This window comes from Bombus huntii, chromosome 13, assembly GCF_024542735.1.
Source record: "Bombus huntii isolate Logan2020A chromosome 13, iyBomHunt1.1, whole genome shotgun sequence".
Taxonomy (NCBI): Eukaryota; Metazoa; Arthropoda; class Insecta; order Hymenoptera; family Apidae; genus Bombus; species Bombus huntii.
In genome coordinates, this window is record NC_066250.1 from 1105396 (window position 1) to 1131389 (window position 25994).

General features: G+C 38.9%; 3 protein-coding genes across 3 annotated transcripts in view; all 3 read left to right on the forward strand.

The window, feature by feature from the left end:
* Positions 1-25994, forward strand: part of LOC126872341 (PAT complex subunit CCDC47-like) — a 151305-nt gene that overhangs the window by 49757 nt on the left and 75554 nt on the right. The gene's annotated exons all lie outside the window — the stretch shown is intronic.
* On the forward strand, positions 1566-10720 carry LOC126872344 (potassium voltage-gated channel protein Shaw-like). The gene is made up of 7 exons (XM_050632191.1): positions 1566-1849; positions 3409-3803; positions 4797-5249; positions 7396-7683; positions 8305-8514; positions 9717-9899; positions 10474-10720. Exons 2-7 carry the CDS (start codon positions 3507-3509, stop codon positions 10711-10713), a joined length of 1671 nt encoding a protein of 556 aa, XP_050488148.1. The 5' UTR covers positions 1566-1849; positions 3409-3506; the 3' UTR covers positions 10714-10720.
* Positions 22400-25994, forward strand: part of LOC126872346 (potassium voltage-gated channel protein Shaw-like) — a 43889-nt gene continuing 40294 nt past the window's right edge. The window contains exon 1 of the mRNA XM_050632195.1: positions 22400-22886. The gene's annotated coding sequence lies outside the window, so the exon portion shown is untranslated. The remainder of the gene's footprint in view (positions 22887-25994) is intronic.

The window sequence follows — 25994 nt, forward strand, 5'->3', positions numbered from 1 at the left end:
TCTGAAATACCGACTTGGAAAAAATTCGACGTGCTTCTTACGCCCTCTGCGATTTGCTATGGACAACATAGGAATCATATTCAACCGCAGAGGGAGTGTAGTGATTTGAATTACAGACGAGTTTGAATTAAAACCATTGCAATAAAGCATTGTTATAATACAGCATTAGTAATAGTTAAAACTAAAACTAAATTTTCCTTTAAAATATGAGTAAGGTACAAAAAAAAAGATACTTCGATATTACAAGCAAAAATTTAAGAATCTATTAAGAATCTGTTTCGCTGAACTACTCGATCTGTATGTCAAATCAATTATTTAATACGAATTACTGATCTCCGTGACATATAACAATTGTACATCAAATGCTTATTACGCATGGTTCAACAAAGAAACAATATAAACGTATACATACTTCTTCTGCATTTACTACAGCGAATCGAACACCAAATCCGCTTGACAGCCATCGAATTATCCATTAATTATCATGGCGTCCATAAATTTCTGTTCTTTCGAATTCGTTTTAGTGATCAAACAGCTATCTGTGCAAGAGAGAACCAAATATTTGACATAAATCTGTAAAATTAAAACCGGTTACATTAAAATGAGACAATAAGCGAATCGAACGGTCGATCGACAAAAAGTGAACCAACAAAAGTTCGAAAAACTAATGAGTTTCGGTACAATAATGTCGAATAAATTGTTAAACAAATGCGTATTAATTAAACTAACCTAATAGTAGCGTATAATAGGAACAGGATAGCGGTGGAAATACGACGTAGTTAAGGTGACGCGGTTGAAGCGGAGAGGTACATATCGACGCCACAATTTTCGACTGTAGAATGAAGTCCCGCGACGTAGCATCGCTTAGTTGATTCCTGATTGGTCGGCGCGCAACAGCGCCGCTTCCAATCAAATTCTCGCGCGAAATTCGAAATACTTATGCAGTGGTATATGGTAAAAATTGTAAAACCAGTGATAACTGGAAGATAAAATCTAGAGTATATATTTACTATTACTAAAACTACTAATAAATTACTAAAATTAGTTATATAATATATATATATATATATATATATATATATATATATATATATATATGTGTGATATGATATTTATACAATATATATGTTATATTAGAGTTTCGTAAATCCTTAAACTCAGTTACATAAGATGTGTCTTACGAAAAATAAATTACGGAGACAGCACTGAAATACTAGTAGACTACTGTATACCACAGAACACTTTGATCTTTCATTAGTTTATATTACACCTTTCATGGTTTCTATCTTGCTCTTTCATCTCCTTCTTGTAAAACTCTGCTTATCGTCACTCCATAAAAGCGTACACCCTTATGAATACAATTTACACATTAATCGTATAATATATCGAACTAGATCAAATACGTTTACATTCGACATACCGAAGAATTTAATGGTTATCACTTAGTTGATTTTCACACGAATGAACGACATTTTGAAAATAAATATTTTTCAGTTCGTTTCTAAAATGGAACAGTCTCGTCGGTTCACGTGTCGATGGAACTTGAAGGTTCGCGACTGGCCACGCAAATAAACAGTGTCGAATTTATAGAACGAGAAATCGCGTTTGCTTCGTGGGTTATTCTTCTGCGTGAAACTCGAGTTCTTCGATCGACTGCGGTGAAACGATCGACGTTTTCTCCGCCAGTGGATCGTTCTGATCCTATGTGACTTTCAGTTGTAAAAAAACTTCAAGTGTGAATAATTTTTTGATCTCTCTTATAGACTGTAGATTGATATAGGATATTAGATTGTTCGTATTATTTAAATCGTTATAAAAATATGATTAACGGATGCGTAGTATATAATTGGTGAGGATTATTATTTTATCTTTTATTAAAATAAATTCAGTGAGAGCATTGTATATTTGCCATAATGCTTGTGTGTTTGTGCTTAATGCGTGGAAACGATAATTTTACTAGATACCTATTATCGAAAGATCTGATCGAGTATAAAGTGTGGTGATCGTGTGTGTTTAAGTCCCGATATATTTTTGACACCGCATGGAAAGCGCATCGAATTTCCTAAAAGCTAACTAACGCTATACTGTAACACAGCATACTATAAACTCGCATCATTAACATACAATTACAAAATTCAGTTACAAAATACTGAAAGGAAAAGTCAAAATTAAAATTCCTTCGAGTCTACAGAAAAACCATTAAGAAGATGTACGGATTTTACGTTTGACTGAACGTGGCTTCGTTCAAATTGCACAGTTGACGGGCGGCTCGTATTTCCCCCTGGAACGGTTCTTATTTCCAACCTATTTTCCAATCAGTTTTTCCCGACGGCCAATCCTTCCCAAGGGTGTTGTAATACTCACTTCGGTCTTCTTTCGCGTAGATTATATATAATAGAAAACTAGATGTCGAGTAATCAGTGGTCATGGCGAGCGTAATTGCGCGACGCTGCATTTGAAAACCTACCCCTTCTCATCGTCGTAAATTTAATAACGCAAAGTACATATTGATTGCCTTGCCAACATCCTCGACTTCTATAGGAATATGAAAATATTGATCCTACGTCTGCTAACAAGCAATAAAATACGAAAATATGCATACGTCTATGCCATCTTCTTCGATGTACAGGTAGATGCGTACATTGCGTTTTGTATATGTGTCCGGTGTGTGTTTGCACAGTGTGCAAAGCAAAGAATGAAGTATTTGCAAAATTTATCGATTGTTTGCAAAGTATCAGCTTCATATGGTTAATAGTATTGATAGACGAAATAACCACGTTTCTTACGTCGTAATATTATGTACCATAAACTGAGGGAATATCGGCAAATTTTGTTAACATTTTAGCGAGACTTTGTAAGAGAAAGCATCTTTGAAATTTATTACGTACACTTGCGTCAAATTGAATTTTACGTTGGATCATTTTTACGGACGAACCTATTTGTGCCGATATCCCAAAAGTCATACCTTAAAAAATTGCATTGGAAGTCTATTCCATCGCTATTTCTTATCCTATATCAGCTACCTTAATTTAATTTTTCCGTAAACAAGCTTCTTTCACAATTTCCTTGACAAAAGAACCACTACGTAACAGTAGTGAAACAGTATTACATTACATCACATCGAAAAAGGAAGATAAAACCTCATCTTGTATCTCAGACAAAATATACATTATCAAGATTATGTAAAATTCACTTCCTTTTAGGAAAGTATCTTATTACGTAAAATTCGTTTCTATTCAATTTGTATTACATAACGTCTCTTTGCGTCCACAAATTCCACCGCAACTGTATACATAGCAGTGAGAAAATAAAGACAAAAAGAAAGAACAAAAAGATAGAAAAGAGGAAAGAAAAACGAAAATTGTCCAGCTATTTCCTTTACCAATACGATAAATTTTTATTTGATAGCTCTTACCATTTCGGCGTCTGATATCAATGCCGTCCGGAAGCCTGAGTTATCATTCGAGCTTTTCCTTCTACCATGCGAACCGTGGAAATCCAGAAGGATGAGAAAGCTAGATGACGGCAGATGGAACGACCGGGTGATCCTGAACGTCGGCGGTGTACGACACGAAACCTACAAGTCTACTCTGAAGAAAATACCAGCTACTAGGTTGTCACGTTTAACGGAAGCTCTGATCAATTACGATCCTATTTTGAACGAATACTTTTACGATCGCCATCCGGGCGTTTTTGCCCAGGTGTTGAATTACTATCGTACCGGAAAGCTTCATTACCCGACAGACGTTTGTGGTCCGCTTTTCGAGGAGGAACTCGACTTCTGGGGACTGGACTCTAATCAGGTTTGCAATTACCTTTTATTTCAACCGCGAAACGACTTCGTTTTATGTAAAATCCTACGTGATTACTCTGGTTACGCTGAATCAGGAAAAAGAAGTCAGCAGATAACAGAAACAAGAATAGGTGACTCGCTATATTTGTTTGAACATTTACTCTAAAACTAAAATTCTAACGAGACACGAATACCACGATCAAAAGATTTGAACGTTCATTCGGTCGTTTATTCCGACCGTTTATTCGATTCGAAACGCAACTGCATTATTTCATAACGTTTAACGATTCTGCATAATTAACATTGGTTGCCTGTTCATTTTCCAGACTAGCAGCGCGGACACAAATATGCTTTGATATCGCAGGAAATGTCTCTTTCAAAACGCAGAAATCACGGGCCTGCTATCGAGTCACCGGGTTAGAAACGTTTGTCCGACGACAGTTTCTATTGCACAAACATCCAGCGTTTGATTTTGGGTTCTGATCGATTATACGCTTAAGTTGCGGCCAATTGCCAGACACACGACAAATTTGTTTCCAAATTATCGATTATTTGTCTAACGTGCTCTATCGAGTATTTTTATTTCTTGAAAAACGAAATACACAGCTCTTCTACGCTGTTTGTATCGTCTAATTTACCATTCGTAAAATATAATTGTGTAGCAAACGTGAAACACAGATAACGGTAGAAACTGGGTCTTCTATTCGTTCGTTGCGCTTTCTTGGTTAATTAATGACGTAATCAATATCAATTAACCTTTTCGTCTTCGTCTGATCCTTTTTTCTCCTGGAGGATCTCGCGAAAATCCGCTCACGCTAATTAAGGCAGCGTTATATTATAATTGATAATCTCTCAGCGATAACACAAAAATTTATCACGACCAAGAAATTATTCGATATGTAGCTGGAATACGATCTCTATCTATTATAGTTACATGATCTGCAATTAGCCAAGTTCTAATCATCGCCGACGCGTATAATTTCCAATTACGCATACATTTCAGGTGGAACCGTGTTGTTGGAGCACCTACAGCGTGCACAGGGACACCCAAGCAACGCTGGCAATTCTCGACAAGCTGGACATAGAGGGTGAGAAATTAAGCGACGAGGAGATCGCGCGACTTTTCGGTTACGAGGAGGAATACAACAGAGGGACCTTGACAAAATGGCAAAAACTACGGCCAAGGATCTGGGCTCTGTTCGACGAGCCGTATTCCTCTACCGCGGCCAAGTGCATAGCCTGTATGTCGATACTTTTCATCTGCCTTTCGGTTCTCTGCTTCTGCCTCAAGAGTCACACGATGACGAAACAATCGAGAAACAATCAACGGAACGATGAATCGCTGCATTTCGAATCCAGCGGATACGTGGATCACGTCGATTCTTATCCGGTGCTCTTTTACCTTGAACATACGTGCAACGCTTGGTTTACTTTGGAGATTACTCTTCGCTGCTTGGTACGTAGAAAATTGTCCTATCGTTGTTACGATAGCTGGGTAATTATGGTATTCGACAGCTCGAAGCTATACCTCTTTCCTCCAGTTAAACCCTTGGAATTTCATTTCATCGACAATCAATAGATAACGTTTTCTCTCTTATTTTATGCAGTTTTTTTTAATAAATATTTATCGAATGATTAAATGTGCCGCAGGAGGCGAAAAGGTAAAGATCGAGCAATCAATCATTCTATACACGATCATACACACGTATGTGTATAACGTATAACGTAGAGGATTATTTCCAACTAAACTGCAACGTAATCTACAAGTGAAAAGCGAGAAAAAATGTTGTAATTATAAAGGTGTGCTGTGGGCATTTTATTACATTTATCAGCAAATATCGAACGCTTTACAGAGAACCATTTGGTTAATTATATTACATATCTTGCTACGACACCATATACATTAAATGACATAAAATTATCATTAATGCAGTATTTTGCACGTGAAGCTCTACGCCTCGTTAAAATCAATTAATTGCCCTAGTTTCATGCATGTTTATATCATATGAGATGCAATTACACAAAACCGTACTTGAAACGAGGAAATTGGAATTAAAATATTTCCGTTAAAAATTTTGATAGACAGTTTTTAACAGTTTCGAGTTGTGTTTAAAGGACGTAGAATATCCAAATAAAACGTGGTTGTTTAGTGTAATTATCGTACAACCTTTCATTGTTATTGCATTTTATATAAGCTAAGAAGGAGTGAATAACGAAGTAACCCCGCGATGTAATTACGTCCCTTTCAAGTGCACGTGAGTGACAGGAGCAAAAGTGGTTCACCAGTGAAACACAATGGTACAACATTAGAACAAAGCACGTTTTTGCGCGTGCTACGTGCGGTAAACAAATTCAATTCGGTGCAAGCTAGTTCGGGTTAGCTTGCTAACACAGATAAATTAACGTACCAGACGACCTCGACTATTTCTTGATAAACCGCCTTAAATGTGAATTGCCGCAAATAACGAATTAACGGCGAAAGAAAACACTTGCGAGAAAAGAATTATTGTTAGAAACAACACAAGGCATGATATTACGGTCGAAGAACGTGTAATCGATCGCGAAAACTTGTAATCGATATTTGAGAAGTTTTAGATCGACGTTCAATTAACTTAACGACTGTCTCGAATACGTGTTATGTTAAGCTTACAATTGTACTTTTTTTTTCAAGATATATCAATACCGGAAAAACCAGTTGGATCTCTGACTTCCTGATTTTGTTTCTCCGTGTCTTAATAGATACAACGATGTTTCAGATTTTTATGGAAGTAAATCAGCAAAAATCCCAGACTAGAAATGATTTACTGCTTCCAACTAAACAACGTAACAAATCATTCGTTAATTATCCCTTTATCCAGGACTCGTTTTTGCTCGTATATAAAACATTATAAAAGTACTATTTGATTTATTGGCTATCTGTATTTACTACTGTACTTTCCAACACGTTGAAACACGTATAAATTCAAGGAAATTATAACCTGCCCGGTTTCACCGTACGCCGAATAACATCCACTGCCACGAAATTTAAAAAGCATTTATTTCTACCAAGAACTAAAATGAAATGTCACGTTTGCTTTTAAACTGTCACATCATAATTTCATCTAGACCTTGATTAGTCGCAGAGTAATAGCTTCCAGCGGAGCAAGTCGTTGCTTTTAAAAATCAAAACGAATATTAGAAGGAGATTTAATGACGTTGCACGCGACTCGTGAAAGATCATTCCGTGTAATTTATATTTCGCGTGATGTTTGAAAGCCGGAATACGGATTTCGTGTATTGATTTTTTTCGGCGAGGAACGGTTGGGAACGTGCGAAAAATACCAACGATGTGGACAAAGTACCGAGGATTTTTCACTTCTACGCGAAATCCTGCATAAACCATACGCTCCGCAGTGATCAATAGCGCAATTATTGAATTCTCATTTACAATCTACAGTGGAGCCCTCGGAATCTATCTGATCGTTGGAAGAAGCAAATTTTCGAATAGAAGGAAACTCGTGTCTATTTATTTGATTGGCATCGAGATAGAAATTAACAAAATTTTCAATGTTGTAGCACGATCTGACATATAAGATCTGATTCATTGATCGACTTAATTACAGGTAAGCCCAAGCTTCAAGAGATTCGCCGTGTCACCAGTGAACGCGATAGACTTAACCGCTACGTTGAGCTTTTACACGGAGTTCCTTACCAAGTCCAGCCTGTATCTCGAGATTCTGTCGATAGCTCGAGTCCTGCGGCTCTTCAAGCTGACGAGACACTCCCCAGGACTTAGGATTCTGATCCATACGTTCAAGGCGTCAGCCAAGGAATTGGCGTTGCTGGTATTCTTCCTCGTTCTAGGCATCGTCGTCTTCGCCAGTCTCATCTTCTACGCAGAACGTCTTCAAGTAAGTTGATTGGACAAAAAGGAGAATTGGCATCTCGAAAGTGCACTTCTCGAAAAGTGCTTACACTTGCTTTCCGAGAGTATACCAGGTGCAAGATTTCCAGGTTGTGTAAGTTGGACGATCGGAACGTAATAATTGGAAAAGGAGTTAAAATATTAAAGTACTACGAACAAGTTTCGCTCGGGAGAAGCTTTGATCTCCGAGCACGATCGATATTGAAACTTTCACTACGTGCAAACGTTTCAGTTCGAATTCCTTGATTACTTCTTTGAACAAGTTAATTTGAGAAGAGGATTAAGACCGCGTGTAAATCTTTGTTCGTGGGATATAGTTTTGTAGGAATTCGAGCGAATATAGAACAAGTTCTCGTTGGGTTCTCCATACAGGCATTATTTTTCATTTATCTTTGACAGTAACAGCAACATACCGATGTATATTGTACTTGTAGTAACTCGTTACTTTACTGTCAAATGCCAAATACGATGCATTATCGTTTCGCGAATATACGGAACAATATCTTCATGTTTAGAAGCGGTCCTTTCTTCCTTTTGAAACCTAAATGTTCCTATTCGAAAGCACAAACCTTAAAACGATCGTTCATACATCTCGTTTGACTGATAGGAAAACCCGCATAACGACTTCGACAGCATACCGCACGGTCTCTGGTGGGCCTTGGTGACCATGACGACAGTTGGTTACGGCGATATGACACCAAAAACCTTTCCCGGAATGTTCATCGGGGGATTGTGCGCTATTGCGGGCGTTCTAGCTATCGCTCTTCCAGTTCCTGTTATCGTCAGCAACTTCTCCATGTTTTATTCCCATACGCAGGTTCGTAGCACATTTTCAAAAGCTTAGATCTCTTCTTTCTCCTTTGGAATACGTTATACATATATATGCACGAATTTATACTGCGCTATTTCAGGACAGATAGAAAAATGGGATGGGAAAATAAAATAAATATATGGAAGGCTCACCAGTACTCACTGACACAACGCGAGACATCGCTCTTCCTAAACTTTTCCTCTTTTAATATTCTCACGTTGAAGATTACTCAAATTAAGCTACTTAAAACCTGAAGCTACGAATCAAATTTCATTAAATTAATGTTAATTAAATCCCTTATTTTGTACAAATTCGTGCCCCAAGCATAAAATTCTTTTGCTTTAAGTCTGAGTAACTTTTGCCCAAGTCATATATAATATTTAATAAACCTCGTGTCAGACACAGTTTCTTTCAACGAGACAGGAAGTTGACGCGAAGGTAACGCGCGAAGATTTTCCTTTTTTCACCGGATTAACTTGCCTTGGCTCGGGGACCAGTTCCTGAATAACGCGTTCACCGAGAACACGGAAGCGGGAGTCCATTCAGCCTAGCAACATGCAAACTTTTGCACTTTTCGCTAGCCAATTTGAAACTTTCTATCCGGCGAAGAAGTTTCGCCCCGGTGTCAATTTTTTATGCCGCCATTAGAGCAACGCGGATACGCGCACTCGATATACACCGCATTGACGCCGCCATTCAATTAATCGACAACGGAATATTTTAAGTTCGATGTTGGCGAACTCGCGAGTCTATACATCGTACCGTTACCTGTCTAAGAAGTTCCGTATTAAACGTTTTATCTCTGTCAAGATTAGGCCAGCATTCGCTACTTGAAAACCCGCGAGTTTAAGGAAACTCGAAAGTTTCGTCCGTGAGGGCGAGCATTCGGAAAGTTCTGCGGAAAACATCGTGAAAATTAAACGTTTCGAGATTGCACGACCTTTATTTCGGCCGCTTCGTACATCTTTTCATTTCGACGAAGCATATTCGAGGATACTGGCGGGAGAGTAATGAAAACACGAAGGAGGAAGAACGTATCGACGAAACGAACATGAGTCTCATTGAAATAATTTGCAAAGTAATTCTAACAAGAAGAGATCACAGTCGTGTTGGGTCGTCGATCTTGATAGAATCTCTTTTGACGAATTTAGAGCAAAAATAAAGCAAAAATTGCAAAAATTAATGAAATAACGTAAAAATTGTTACAGGCTCGAAGCAAGTTACCGAAACAAAGGCGAAGAGTGCTACCAGCGGAAGTGCCAAGACGATCGAGATGTTTGAGTTACCAAGATGCCAACGATATTCAATCTCAACTTATTTCCAATAACTCGTCCAGGTCACTGAGACGGAGACCAGCAACCATAGGGTTGGAAAATGTTTTCAATCTGCAGGTAATGTGCTATGCGTTGATAATTTGAGGTGTGCAGTGATGTCGTTCTGTCAGTAACCAGTAAATCGGTAAATTTTATAAACGATAGACCAATTAAAAGAATACCGGCTGCCTTAATTACTGTATAAAATTGAATTACATAATCCTCGATGCACCGGAGAACTGTCGTTAATGAATAACGAGACACTCTACGTTCGCGTCCATTTGATTTGCATATTGAGGAACCTGAATGCTCGTAAAGGTGCAACGAGGTAATACAAACCCCGTTCCGACACGATTCATATGCCGTGCAGTTAATAAATAAAGCTGCAACAAGATTTTAACGCATTAGACGTTCCGGTGAGGGAAAAGGAGGTTTCCTTTTACAATTTATGAGAAACCAGCCAGATGCTGAAAGCAGCCCTCGCTAGGAACTGTCTGAGTGTGTTTCGCAAAGGAAACAAAATGCAAAATGCAAGAGTACCGTGTAAAGACCGCCTACATTGAACACAAATATATTAATAACAATGTGTGTACTAATTACACTTTCAAAGCAACTTGTTCATGCTTTTTTGTTGGTATTTCCTCTTACACAGCCTAATATCGTGATAAATTTGCCGCAAGAATCCACCGTCACGGGAACCATAAATTCTGACAGAGTGGATTCTCCTCACCTTGCCACCACCAATCCCGTGAAAAATGGCACAGCAGTTGATGGGGCTACGTATGATACGTATCAAAGGGAGGAGGGCAAAAAGGCAAGTTGGTTTACAGGAACCTCCAAAGATATACCTCATACTTACATCATTGTGCCAGACACGTTGGAAACGATGTAACAGTTAATGCGCATAAATAAATTCGATTTAATTACTCTCCTCTATTTATTTTCCTATTAAATACGAGTGACACGCTGTCTCGTAAATCAGATTATTCGCGTAGAATCAATGATCTCATCAGAAAACCTCGTCAGAATTAGAACCGTTTGACTAAAGTGACAGATTCGCGAATCTAAAGATGGCACAGTCACATCTTCGAATAACCGACCTATTTACCGAATTGGTGATTGATCAATCGCGTTGGAATAAAAATGGAAATAGGTGAGAAAAGGCGCGTAATGAATAAGCAGTGAACGTCGGCGCGAAATCCTCGAGGTAAAATTCATTTAGTTCGACGCGACGACGCGACGCCTGGCTACGCGTCACTGTTTATGCGACAATGCTGGAAATCTTAATCCATTTCGCCTGAAATTATCTTCCCTTCGGAATAAAAGTTTCTTTCTCTTCTCCACAATGATACTCGATTCAATAGCGCGACTCGTATTTTACTCGGATTACAGCGGTGCACGTGTAAAACTTGATTCTCTGGATTCGTTTCTTTCTTACTGGGAAATCTTCTCGACGGTGTATACGCCCTTGTACGAGTGTCTATGCGATCTTTAAAATTTATGGAAAATACTTCTACTTTTCCGTCGTAGTTTTTATCGTTGAATCGTAAATTTTATTAAATCGTCTGATTGAGACTGTGATGCAATAGGGGATGGAATCCGCGTAGAAAGTTTTCGTTTTATAAGGTCCTTGGCTCGAACATAGAATTTATTTGATGAATCTTGATTAAAACTCCGATTAAGCCTCGTTTGAGTATACAGATGTGGCCAATTTATCGCAGAACGAATTTGGACAATGATAAGAGAAAATATCTTGAGACTAGAAATCTATCGATCATTTTGATCGTGCGTAGTATAAAAAATTCACATTGATTAATACACATGTAAATCACTGTACACGGCGTAACAAGTTAAAGCAATGCATCTATGTATGATGTTTCGTGCAAAACTATTACGCAAAGTAAATTTGTACAAAGTAAATTGACGTCCGAATACGCGAGCTCTCATGCCACTTTGTTTCTGGTCCTCCAAATTACTTGTTTATCATTTTATAATTCTAAATCAAAGTAAAAAACTGTAAACATTACACATTGTATCGTATATAAATTTTATAGAGATTATAAATAAACTTCTTCGGACATTTCGTTTTATTGGTCGTAAACTCTTGGAATAAAAACAATAAATCTGGCAACTAATCGTTCCTCTTAAGCCTCCATCTTCTGGCACATTGCAATTAAACGGAATTAATTAAACCGAGTCTCTAAAATTCTACATTAAATTGTATAATCAACTGTGTGATTAAAGAAGAACTTCGTGCGTATAGAACAGAATATTTATAATTTTTCTCGTTTCGTTGGCTTAACGTGCATCACGTCTGGTACAACTTTGTTGATGTGGCGAGTTAATTCTCGTTCGGCGGACGATATGGACGTACGTAAATACCTATGTATATGCGTATATTTAATCCGTGAGATGCTTTATTTATGCCTGGAGAGGCGCGGTTGTGGAGTTTTTGCGAACGTGTCGCTGTTTCTTCCTTCTGAATATTTAAACGACGAAGTCAGTGAGTGCTGAAAGGATATGAAGACTTTAAAAAAGGGTAACTTGATTATACTAGAAAAGGAAAGGATTAGTAGGGAGCAGGTAGAAACATCTTTTGAATATTTATGCTATCTCTTCTTTTAAAAGTTGCTTTGCAAATAAAAATACTTCTAGAAATTGTATCTCTTTTATAAATTAAATTAAACGATATGTGAAACCACTTCCTCGTGAACACATCCTTTTCCAAGCTGATCTTGCGTGTAAATATTAATAAAGTATTCCGTTGGCCACATGCTAGAACCTGCTCATTGATTATAAAGCAAAAGAAATCTTCGCCGTTTGTGAGATGAATGCAAATGACGGAATAAAGGGAAAAAGGGAAGCAAAAACGTAGGGTCAAGGAATTTTTTCTATGAAGAAGTAAGAAAACGGCGAGTAACGCTAGCGATAAGCACGCAACGTAGCATGAAACCGAGAATGTTCTAAATCCTGGAAACTCCACCTATTATAAATAAAAAGTGTTTCAACGTTCAACGAAAGACTAATTATAAATTTGTCGAAAAGGAGCAATTCAAATACGTTGAAAACTAGGGATCACCGAAAATAAGAAAATGATATGCCTGATTCGTATGGAAATGTACTCGTATGTATTCTATAACGTAATTCGTATAAAACAGAGCGAAGAAAGTACAGGAACGTCCCCTGTAGCAACGTAAAAAGTAAAATTATCTCGAAACAAAGAATGTTTGAACAACGAAATGTTTACGAAATTAAAGAAGGGGCGTTGTATCTTAATTACAAACGCTGAAAGTTCTTTGTGAGAAAAGCGAACATTTGTAGCTGAAGCAAGCCCGATAGCGCGAATCGAGTACAGTTCACGGTGCCCTTTCCGTCAATGAGAGGCACTTCCTGTGTGGCGGCAGAGTTTCCCTATCATCTGGCCGCAAAGGAAAACAGGGACGGCGGAAGGAACAAAAACGACGAAAGAAAGGAAAAAAGGGCTGAAAAGAAGTACATAGAAGAAAAGAGAAAAACGAGGAAAAAGGGAAAAGGGCAGAAAACGAAGAACGGAAGCGAGGTGAAACTTTAATCACCGATTCAAACGCGGGGAGATTCACAGAGGGCGAAGGAAGGTTGACGCGAAGAGGGGGCGGCGGCGGGTATCAAGGCGCAAGCGTAAGGCATCGACCGGGTAGGGCAGTTTGCTCGGGGGTAGAGGAGGCAGAGAGAACGCCATCCCTCTCTTCGCCCTTTAGCCACCGTCATAGGCCCCCCGGGTATACCTTTGAACCTCTTCTAACGTGATGCGCGAGTAAACGTAGCTTTCTCTACCCCCGACGTGCACACGTATCGCTTCTAGCCTCGCTCCTTATGTCTCGGTTATTTTCTTCTTTTCCGCTCTCCATTCGCCGGTTCCGCGTCCCATCACGGACCCTGCGGCTGACCAGAACTTCCCCCGTAGACGTCTGGCTTTTTCTAAGACCGGCTTACCTTTTCGTCGCGTGTCTGTCACCGTGTCCAGATGAATTACGGGAACAAGGGAGCAGAGTGGAGGGCCAAAGACGGAATCGCGGTGATCTACCCTCCGTTTCGATTTTTCTTTCAGAAGCACGACGTTAGATCTGCCGTAACCATCCTTCTCTATTCTCCATATCGTCGTTTTGTTTTCTTGATCTTTTACCCTTCGAGATTCATACGTTATGAGCACCTGGGAAACTCGATCGCTCTGTCCTTTTTTAATGCTGCTAAGAATAGTCCGGGGATCGAGGGCTTCCACGCCACGGTGAATCTGGCAGGAGGATTGCCGGAGGTTAATTCGTAGCTGATTGTTGTGTAAAGAACGCGGACGATAATGGATTGTTGACGTTCGCTGATTTATTATACTCTATTACGATACGCCGCGCTTTCTCATAGGCTGATTAAGTTTCTTTTGAAATCAGAAGACGCAGAGTGCTTTTTATTAATTTTTAAGGTGATAGGAAAATTTATTCTTACGACATACAACGATACGATTCTTTAAGAATTCATCATTGATATTACAAATTATTTTGAGTCATTCAAATTGCAATGTATGGAAGCTATCTCGGTCTCTCGCTACTTAGAAAGCACGAAATAATGGATTCTTCCGCGATATTTTTCTCATCTGTCAGCCTCTTCTCCCTTCTCTTGTCATCTTCCAAATTACTAAGTTAGCCTCGCAGAGAAGATTCCACCGACCTCTTTTCCCAAAATGCATTCGCTTTCTCGCGAAAGCAAACTAAAGGACGTAGAATACTTCGCATCTGTCTCTCGAAGTTCAAAAAGTATAATTTTCACTTTTGGTTTTAATTTTAACTTAGTGAGATTACAAGGGTGGAAAGATAGATTTTGTGGCGAGGATGATATACAAGATAAGATAAAATATGGTAAATGGAGATGTAACCGGAAGCTGTTCAAAGCGCAAATAAATAGAAGTAGAAGAAGATGTAAGATCTAAAGATATGTCTAGAAATTTTATAATTCAAGGGCTATTTTCCGAACGTTTATCTTGACACTTTTTCTTTAACCGTCTTTAATTAAATTTAATTTGAAATTAAATTTGATAAAATAAACTCTTGCAATTGATTAAACTTTTTTTTTAATTTTCTCCCAATTTTCGTTTTCACGCCATATTATCCTCTGTTATTTTCTTGCTGCTTAGCGTCATAATTCTCAAACTTTCGATTGTTCCTTTTGCACCTTTTGTCGTTCACAGGGAGACACTGTATGGACGCAAGGATAAGAGAAGAGTAAGGAGCTAAAAGTGCATTATTCATTGAAATTCACCTTCTTTTCTTCCTTTCTCTCCTGGCCACACAAAGGAAACGACAGCTTCACTGCTTAAGATTTTGTTTCGTGCATACCTCGAAAACTTCGTCTCCTAACAAATCGTCTTCTGTACGCGACACAATCGTGTTTTTATAAAATCATAATTTACAAAATCGTGTCAAGGCAGGATAATTTAATAATTCGGAATATGTTTTAATTTATTAGTACAGGTAAATTATTATTGTCTTGTCGTTGTTATGCCATCAGAAACCACACGTTATTAATGTTTACCTGTAGCTAATAATTATATTCGTTGTATACTCTTCTGTATATTTTGTTTGTATTCGTTTCATGGAAATGTGTTGCTTATTAAATGTTTATTAAGTGTTGATTATTAAATGCTGTTCCTTGGAAAAGTTCAGATTAATGGATCTGTAAAATAACAGATAGGAACTTCATGAAATTACGTTTTACGATCATCGATAACTTATATTTTACGATGATAAAGTAACACACTAATGACCAGCAGGTTACTTGTCTTAAATGAATAACGATCTGTCTTAAACGAGTAACGTGTCATCGTTCTATCATTTTTATGAATATTATTTCTCTCTACAGTGATTTTTCACTGCTTCAATTTGCGGATGTCATCGATTAAACTTATTTATTTAACTACAAATTGAAAACAGATGAAAAATGTACTTCTCCATACTTCTCCTCTCGCTTCAAATTTTTACTTCGCACTTCATAGAATGGACAGTGCATTAAACTGTTCCGTGCAACATATATGAGGCTCTAAATAATTGTAGATACATGTATTTTAATTTAAAATAAACCAGCTACCAGAAGGACTACTGTATGTATCTTAAATTTTAATTTATTTGATAAAAAGAATGGCGTTAAATACGCGGTACGTTAATAATACTCCTCCCTTCTCCGAATATATCTTTTATACATTTTTCCTCGCGATATTCCAAGATAATTTCAGTTATGGATTAAGAAAGAAAATTTATTTCTTCGTCTTCTTTCGCAACATTAATTAAATTCGAAGGGGAAAATGGAGGCGAAGGGTTTGAATACTTTAAGTAGACGATTCCTCGTAGCCGAGAAACATGTTCTTCCCTGAATGTCAATTATTCAACATCGAACGAACGAGAATCCATTTTCTCGTCGCCGTGAGTGACAATTTGTATGTTTAAAAGGCTTGGAGGAAGCCCATTGTGAAACATGCGAAATGAAACATACCTGTTCGAATAAATGATGAATTTTTAATTAACTTTCCAGGCAAGATATTACTTGCAGAGATAAAAATTGCAGGAGCTGCGTTTTTTTTTTCGTTCAAGGGGTTCTCTAAGTGGGTCGGATGAAATTTTATGTGACATTCACGAGTCTGATCATCGTTCTATCACGATAGGGACGTCGCATGTGTACAGAGACGGGGGCAAACTAACTGTCGCTCGTTTCCGTCAGAAAATATCGATTTAACAAGAGCTGCAATTTCAAAGTATCTATGAACAGACACGAGAAACGATTGTAATTACTCGTTTCCTATAAATCATCGTGCATATTTGTAGGCAATAAGTAATACTGAATCACGTACAACCATTAAACGAATTGTTAAAACGCAACGAGGTCGACGAATAAAAAGAGAAAGAATATTGCAGAACCTTAAACATAGTTTTGGAGATATTTGTTGTTTTTAAAGAATGCGCGTGCATTTGCCACGTATTTTGTAGCGTTTATTTGGTATCATCGTTCGTAAAGAAAGGTTCATAAATTGACAAATACTCGACTAGAGCAATAGATGTTTATCAAGACTATAACGTTAGCAGTTCCATTCGCTCTATTCGTCATTAGAAAATACAGGTACAATTGCGATAGAAGAGAAATTTTTCACATAGGAGGATCGATGGTCGACGTTCCGTTTCGGCTTGTAATCGATTAAACGTTGCACCCCGCGTCGTAGATTGTCGGCTGGTTACTCGTAATCGTCTATAACCGCGGCACAGATCCGACGGTTGACTTATCGACGAGTTCAGACGATTTCCATACATATTCTGGCCAACTCGTCAGAGCACATGAATCGCTGATACACCGGGCAGTTGCTATGGGTTCGGTATTGCTCGCGAGCTGATTCGAGGGTACCAGGAATAAAGCGTAACTTCGAATTGGGGATGAAATTCTAACAATCGGACGTAATTTACGGACAAGTTGCGTTCATCGAGATATACTTTCATACGGTGGACATTTTACGTGTATTTAAATACTATGTTCGTTTAACGTATACATTTTTTAATTTGTCTCGTTGGTTTGTTATTAGCGTGACAGGATCGAGGTAGGGAAACTTCGGAAAAAATTGATTTGAAATCCGAACGTTGCTTCGACAGAATATCGATGTTCCGCTAGATTGTTACGTACAAGCCCGTATCCACGAGGTTTCGAATCGAATCATAGTAAACCAAGTAGAACGTCGACGTATTCGATCAGCCAAGTTGCGAATTTTTATGCGCTTGCTTGCTCGGTATTCAGCGACTTCGGGTTAGTTCATCGCAGTTCAGTGACTTCAATATAGCATGGTAATGTTTGTTTGGAAATACGCGACCGAACAAAAGTTCGAGACCGGTCGACTTATCGCTGTTCCTTTATGGCGTCTCACGACTAACACTATCGAACAAAATTGGTTTCTCTGGAGAACATGGAACGGTGCTGTGATACGACTTTACCGCAACTAGAATTCGTAATGAATCAAGTGGAAGAAGATATGTACTATACTAATAATAGGAAAAATTAACTTAGATATCGATATGTGCTTACGTAAAGCAAAATTCTAAAATACAGAGGCAATAATTGCCTGTATAGCAGAAATTGTCACATAAAGAAAAATATGGCAAATTTTCTGAATAAATCTTTTCTTTGAATACGTCCATTAGGGCCGATGGCTGATTCGTTAGCTTTTATGTTACGAACGTAAGGCTAACGAAGTATAAAAATCGATGTAACAAAGTCTAGAAAATAATTTATGAGATTGCGTTGTGCAAACGCGTATGTCGCTCTAAATAATATAATTGTTCATTGATATCGATTCTATCTTACGATACGGTAACACCCGCGGGCAATATCCTCGCTGAAGTAGAACAGAAGCATATTGCTTGTCACGATACCCTAACGTAATGTGTGTACGTATATGTACTGCTTCAGAATTGTGGTTTGGCAATTTGGCGCCATATGTGAAGCCAAAAGTGGCTCTTCTACAGTAACAGGACACTCTAAATTAATTCAATATTTGTGACGTTTAACCACTGTTTTCCAATCGTAGCATTATGATCGAGTAATAATTTTATTCAATAAAATTCAATAATGGCGATAATTGACATTCTTTCGAGTTGAATCATGTACCTTTCTCTTAAACGATGTACGCTCGTTATTACGTCTGTCAACTACTAGGAAATTTTGTAAACAAAGAGAGATAATTTAATTTATGGCTTGTATAATTGTCTTTTTCTCCTTTCCATCTACTTTCGCTGAATAACAGCATTTCATTTGCCATTGGAACATTGAACAGTTTACATAAACAAAATGAAATATCCAGAGCGATGAATGAAGTTCTGAATTTAGCACGTATCACGTAATGCTAGCATGAATCTGTCATTACAATGCGTTAACACGCATCGAGTATGTCAATACACATGCGATGGTTAGCAACGGAATGCAAACATATTCAATTTAACCGTATGAGATACAGCTTTTAAGTATACTCATAATTTTCGTAATGCGTAATCATTTTCAAGTCTTACTATCGTCTCTTCGTCGCAATTTCCAAATTATTTGAGCAACGAGTATTTATTTGTAATTTTCCTACACAGTGCTAACTGTGCTAACTGTGCTAACTAACCCCTTTGAGGGGAGGATCTTTTCTTTTTTCCCAACAAACTTTCGATTCCCATAAGCCTGTTACAACATATTTATTCCTCTACGTAGAAACTAAATTAAATTTGACGACGTACGAAGGGACTACGGTTAATTTTTTTTTTTTTTTTTTTTTTTGCAAGGATTTTACTTGGAAGTACCATAACAGTGCTAAAAGCACAGCTTCCAGAACTCCGGCGGTAACATCAAATTAAGGAAAGTAACCTGACGTGGGCGTAATAAGACGGTAGACTGAACCGCATTCGAACTCAACTGGAGACTGAGAAAAGGATTCGTTTGCTTTTCCTATCCTACAGCGCTTGTATGATGTAAATTGTCTAGGCTGTATAAATATACTTTTAAACTACTATAATTGTACGAATAATTATTCGAATTGCCGGAGCTAAATTTGCAGAACGATTAATACGAGAATCTCGCGTAAAATGAGTTCGATTATATCGTCTAAACCGTTATTGTATTTGGAGTATAAGGTAATCTCCTTTCCTAGAACATAATCGAAGCTATTTGAATACGACTCAAGTTCTCTGTGCACTACCATAGAAACCGTATGAAGCGCCAAATCCTCGTAGAAGAAACTTAAAACCTAGTTTACGGAGATCGTTCCCGTATGAAATTAACTATTGAAACTACTTTCCGTCTTATGAAACAATTAACCACATTTGTGGTTCTATCTCATAGGCTTTGGTTGAATTAAAGAAAAATCTACAGATTTCGTTCTTTTTCGCGATTTAATAAATTCAATTCGATAATTGCATAAAGTCTTAGAGTTTGGTAAGAATTTCCTTCCCATAGACGCAGGAACATCCTTAATAAAATTATACCACTTTTATCGGATTCTTACTGTCGTAAATGTATTAGCTGCAATAGGGATTCATTCCATGTCTTCCATGCCAAATCACTTTTGGGATGTCCTAAATTCAATCTGAACCTTCTTGGGTTCCGAACCCCTGCTGGCCTCAAGCCATAAGGCACAGCACGCCTATTCTATCACTGATCAATTCGAAAAAGCGCAATAAATTTTCATGAAATCATTCACCTTATTCTCTTAGTCCGTTTCATAATATATAGAGACAAGTGTTACGCGAATCTATGTAATCAAAACGTGTTTTGCAATTCGTTGAAAACTTTAGCTTTAAGATAAATTGCAAGGAAAATTATCGATATATATTAAATAGAAATTATCGATCAAGTTAGAATAATATGAATTATCAATTTCTTTTCTTAAACGCAAAATCGAAGATTCTCTAATTAATTTCATCGGACAACGATAAAATAATCCGTTGCATCCGTAAGATGTCATTATTTCCTTTGCATTCTTAGTGGCAGAAACGTGGCTAGCAATAAGTACAGAAGCTTTATTTCGCAAGCACGTTTCCCGTCTTTCTGGACCTGATACGAAAAGAGCCTCGTGAATCGATCGTTGTCGCCCTCGTCATCGAGCAAGCGTTACTGGTAGCAGCCCCTTTAAGACGTTGACGCCTCGTTGAAAGAGAGAAGGGTTGGGATGGGAAAAAGCGAGAAAAAATGAAGGAAAGGTGAGACAAGTCAGATAGGGATGAAATAACGACCCAAATAATGGGAGAAAATATGGAAACACACGCGTATTGTCGACTGATTTTAGATTTGGAAGGGTAGACAAAAGATTTTAATAGCTTATTAGAAGAAACATTATAGGTATAAGTGGTACAAGAAGAATACTATCACAGAGGTAATGCAAGACATAAATATCGTTAATTATGTATTAATGCACACATTAATTATGTAATTAACGCACAGAAATGAATGAATGAATGAATAAAGGGAAGCAAACGAAGTACGTGTTAATTAATTTAATTAGAATTTTTAAGAATATAATTGAATATTGAAATAGAACTGGAAAAAATAACAAAGACAGTTATGAAAAGAATTTCAAAAATACACGTCCGCAGCGCAAAAATAATATCGGTCTTTTCATTCGTATGGTCTTTCTACACATTTACTTGCTGATGTTGGCGTCCTGTTATTATGAAATTCCCATATTTCCTTACGAACCTTCATACTCTTCGTAGAAACGATCGAAACATGGAAAAGGATCAACAACAAAACGGAGATCTCATAAGAAGCGTATCGTAAAGGTCAAGTTAATGAAAGATATCAATACAGTGGACGTGTTTCCAACTGTTCCATCTTCTTTAGAAAATTGGACCTTTTTAGCAAAATTTAAAAAATCGTAAATTAATAAAAATATGTAGAAAATCGAATACGATATCTATTAACTGTGGAAACGAGCCCTTTCCATTTTCCAGAAAAATCGGAGAGAATTCATTTCTACACCTAATAAACCACGTTCGTCATTCATATTTTACTCCTCGGTATTTTATAATTTTGAGAAAGAATGCGAGAAAAATGTTCGTAAGCATTTCTATAAAAATGTTATTGCTGAAATATAAAGCATAAAGCGTTACAAGAAGTTTCAAGCGAATAACTCGATTTGTTCTTTTGTTTTTACTTTTTAATTTCAGAAAACAATACTATTATCCATTTTCTGCTGTAGGTAGATACCACGATAGAACTACAAAGGACGCAATTAAAATACTGAACTCCTTTGTTTCTTAAAGGGTTCAAGCAAACAGTTGTCTGTTGATCCTTAACTCATCGACGACTGCACGAATTTACGAAAGATCGATGTCGATGGATATATCGACAAACGTTAGTCTCTCAGTAACTACTTCGAACCGCTTTTACCTTTAGACAACGATTCAGACTAAATATGAAAGGGTAAATAGTAAAAGAAATAGTAAAAGAGTAAAATCCGTAACAAAGAAGCTCGCGTTTCTCCACGCAACAACCGCCCGGTTTCTAGAACCGAAGCATCCCTTGAAATCGTTGAAACCCTAATTCCCTCGAAACAAACGAAACATTCACACGTATACATATACGTGTATGTACACACGTAGGTACGCTGATGGAAAAGCTAGGCAGAGAAGCAAGTTGGGCAGAAGCAGGTTCGCGTAACCACGGCTGAAAAAGATCTCACGGAACCCGGACGAATGCCCCGCAGCCTGTATCGTTCCGCGGCATCCACGGCTATAGATATACCGTATAGAGCGAGAAAGGCAGAAACAAAGGGACATCACGAACGTAAACTCCCAAAAAATCGGTGCTCTCGCAGAACCCGAAACATCCACGTCCCCGTTCGTGTTTAACATGCAGTTTTTTATCGTGGTCGTGGTCGTGGTCATGCCCATCGTCTTTAGTCGTAGTCATGACGAAGATAGTAGCGGTTGTAGTGACTACCCCAACGCATACGCACTCGGGGCTTTGCGCGCGCCACTCGTCCCACCACTGCGCCCTGTCTACACCCCCACCCCGCCCGCTTCGCAGTATCCGTTGGAAGACAGAAACGGCGGCTCGGTTCGAGGTTAGTTCTGTCCGCGCACGAGTCGAGATAACCGGAGAATTCGTCCTGATATCGTCACGGGACAAGTCGCGACACGAACGAGTAACGATGACCTTTCGCTCGTGTCGGGTGGTGGCACGGTGAGAATCAACCGGTAACCGAGTTTCCACTGGAAAGTCCAGATAAAAGGAACGACGACTCGGTGGTGAAGAAGCGTATGCTGTATCTGTGAGTAGAGGAGTTAGACGAAGGAAGAGAGAGAGAGAGAGAGAGAGAGAGAAAAAGAGAGCAAGAGAGAAAGCGACGGTGGACCCGGCTTCGTCGAGTGATAGGTCGAAGCGAAAGAGCTAGTGTCCATTGTGCGAGTCAACGGTGTACTTCGACCAGCGCCATCGTCACTCGCTACCATCGACATGGAAGATACAGAAGCGGAATAGTGTCGTTGAGATGCTGTGAAGTAGTCCCGAGACATGAAGAGAGCGCGACCGTGGGTAAGTAGATTTCCCTTTACCTTTCACCCTTGGTGGCTGGATCGCTCGCGGAGTTATCCTAAGTGGATCCTCGCCTCGAGGGACTCTCTAGGCCAGCGTAACCTCAACCACCGGAGCGAACGTAGTTCGCCACAGCGACTAATTATATTGCCCGTGTTTTGTCGGCCGATTACTTTGCCAAGCAATCGCGGCCGACAGTTTCTCGAGTGCTTCAGCTACACCACCCGTAATGTACGCATTTCATCCGTGTTTCGAGTATGTGTCTTGGTCGCGTTCTCGTTTTCGTTCTCCTCTGATTTCGTTCGCTATTATCTATATGAGGCAGACTCTGCGAAGGAAATTTAACGAGAATTTTCTCGTATCGCGAGACCATTGTATCTCGCGTTACTCCGTACCATTGTTGCGTCTCGTTCTCGCGTGTGCATATTTCCCTATTTCCTAGCGTCTACTCGATCTACATTCCTACAATAAACGTACTGAAAAGTAGGTGGTAGGATTGTTCGATCAGGGACGGACTATTTTTAATATCACCTCTTTTCGTTGCTTTCTTTTGCTCCATCAAGCGGAAAATCCGTTGAAACGTGCCTTTAAGACTCTCCAAGAGTAGGAAGAGAGGATAGAGGGACAGAAAGGGAGCGGAATTCCGCGAGTCGATCATTCTCTCGGTCTTAATCGCTTCTACCCTTATCAATCTTCGCGCAAAGCGCTGGTTCGATGCACCCGCCTCGACTAGTGCCCCTAACTTTCCTCGCCACCGGCGTCGTCGTATCCACCTTCTTCCGGTGCTCGTGTACGAGTATTTTCGCTCATTGATTTATCGGATTCGCTAGTTTCTCGTTTTCTCGCTCGATCGCCGTCGGCTGACCCGCACCACCCTCTCCGCTGGTTGCGTTGGTTCGATTTCGTTGCAGCTTCGACAGGTTAAGCCTAGCTCGAATTAGTTAGTCGAGTTACCTGAATTCGATCGACTTGAATTGTGATAAATTGCAAGCTATGATTTACCTAGCACGTAAAGGTTCACCTTATATCTTTTTACTAGCGCGGATCTGTTACTTACGCGATTTGAAATATCGTAACCCTAATCCAATTCACGCCTCTTTGCTGACGTTATTTACTCGACTTAAACTGCTCTAACTTAAATCTCACCTAAACTTCCTCGCTAATAAAAATCTGTTATTTACTTGGCACACGTTTTCATTAAGCTTCGAGCAGTTCACGTTCAAGAAATCTGAAACGCTTTACCAATGCGAATTTATCGTTTTTCTTCGCTCGAGATATTCTTTCGACTTTCGAGCTAGGTCGAAGTTCTTTCAACTATGTGTATTCCTTGATTCGAACGAAACAACAGATGTTAGGTAAGAAGTTATTTCCACTTTCGTGCTTGTTGATATCGGTTACCTAAACCGAGCCGACTGTTTTTCTGAACTTCGTGTTCGACCCTCCCTGTACACAAAATCTTTCTTATGTTTACAACCGATACAGGTAGTGGCGTAATATGAGACGTAAAATCTGTAAGACGATACGCTTCCAAATAGCAAAACACATAATACGTAGTCGAAAAAATAAAAACATTTGTATACATACTGAACTCGTATCTCGTTTCTGGCAGGAATACATTTACGCCACTTTTCAATAGCGTCCCGCAATCATAATACAACAAACGTGCGTACAAATATAATCGCTTTCTTAGATTTTATATATACATTTTCCTTTAAGTATCCACTTGAATCCACCCGACTCGCATTCAGGTAAGTTGATTGATCCGAACGAAACTTTACTCTTCGCTTGTTTTTCTTCGTCTGCCCCTCTCACCGCAGGATAACCTCCTTTCTTTTTCCACCTTCGATCTTCTCCTCGACCAAGTTCCAAGCCTTTTCCTGATGCTTCAACATGGACGATCGAAAGAAGGAATCGCGATGGCAATGTCGTTGGGCGTACCGAGCGCTTATCGGCGTTTCGTGCACGCAGACTATCGATTCCACGCGACAAGAGGCCGCCCGCTACTGCCGCCGCTCAGGCTGACTTGTAAACCAGCTAGTACGAGCTCGTAGAACCGCCTCGTTCCGCTCGTGACAGCACGCGCCTTGTCTTTGCATACGCGCCTCCTCTGACTATCATGTTGCGTGGTCAATAACCTCTTCCCGAACCATGTCAAATGTATACACCCCCGCCTTTGGATCGTTGCGACGAAGAGTGGTTGATTTGCGCGCTGGTTAACGACGAAGAGTAATACGGATATAACGAGGAGTCGACGCGTCGTGATTTTGGTGATCGATGCTACGTACGTAGTTGGCAGCGTGATTTCGGCGATCGTTATGGGATGAGGGGTGGGAATTCTCGGCGGCTGCGGTCACGGATATATCGTAAGTTCCGGAATCTCGCGGTCACCTCGGCTGGATAGTTCCGCTAACCTGCAATTTCTGATTCGGGACTATTAATAACGCGGTCACCGATCATTGTTGTGTCGCTGGCTTTCCATTTTCTGAATTGATGATCGTTCCGTTGTGGCTCGAGATAGGTTTTATTTTATGATTGATGTTTTATGTCGTTGATCTCGTGACTTTGTCGAGTTTGCCGCGCTCGTTGTTTCGAAATTCGATATTTACAATTTATATCGTGTTCTGAATTTTTTCTTCCATGATGTACTGTACGTACTAAGGGCTTCGTAAATCAAATTTATCAACGCTGTAACAACGTTGCAGGGATGATTTACATTAACAACAATAGTTTCCCTAATTTCCATCGGGGATCAGGTAATGGTAATTACGTGCGTTAATCAGATTTTCAATTAATCTCCATATACGATATCGGTACGATAGATTTCCAAGTATAATAACGCGTGCTATTTACTATCGCATAACCCAATTTTCTAACCAATATATCGTATACTTTGTTCTTTAAAAATTTAATTTAAACATGGTTTTCATACAATGGGTTTCATACATGGTTTCATTCATGGGTTTCATACAAATTACAGTAAGAAGAGAAAACGTATTCAGAAATCCTGATATTACGAGTCCAATATAGCAAGGAATATTCTGCTCTGCGAAAAATGTTCTTATACCACCTATTTTTTAATTCTATGCGCTAAGTACTTGCATAATCCTA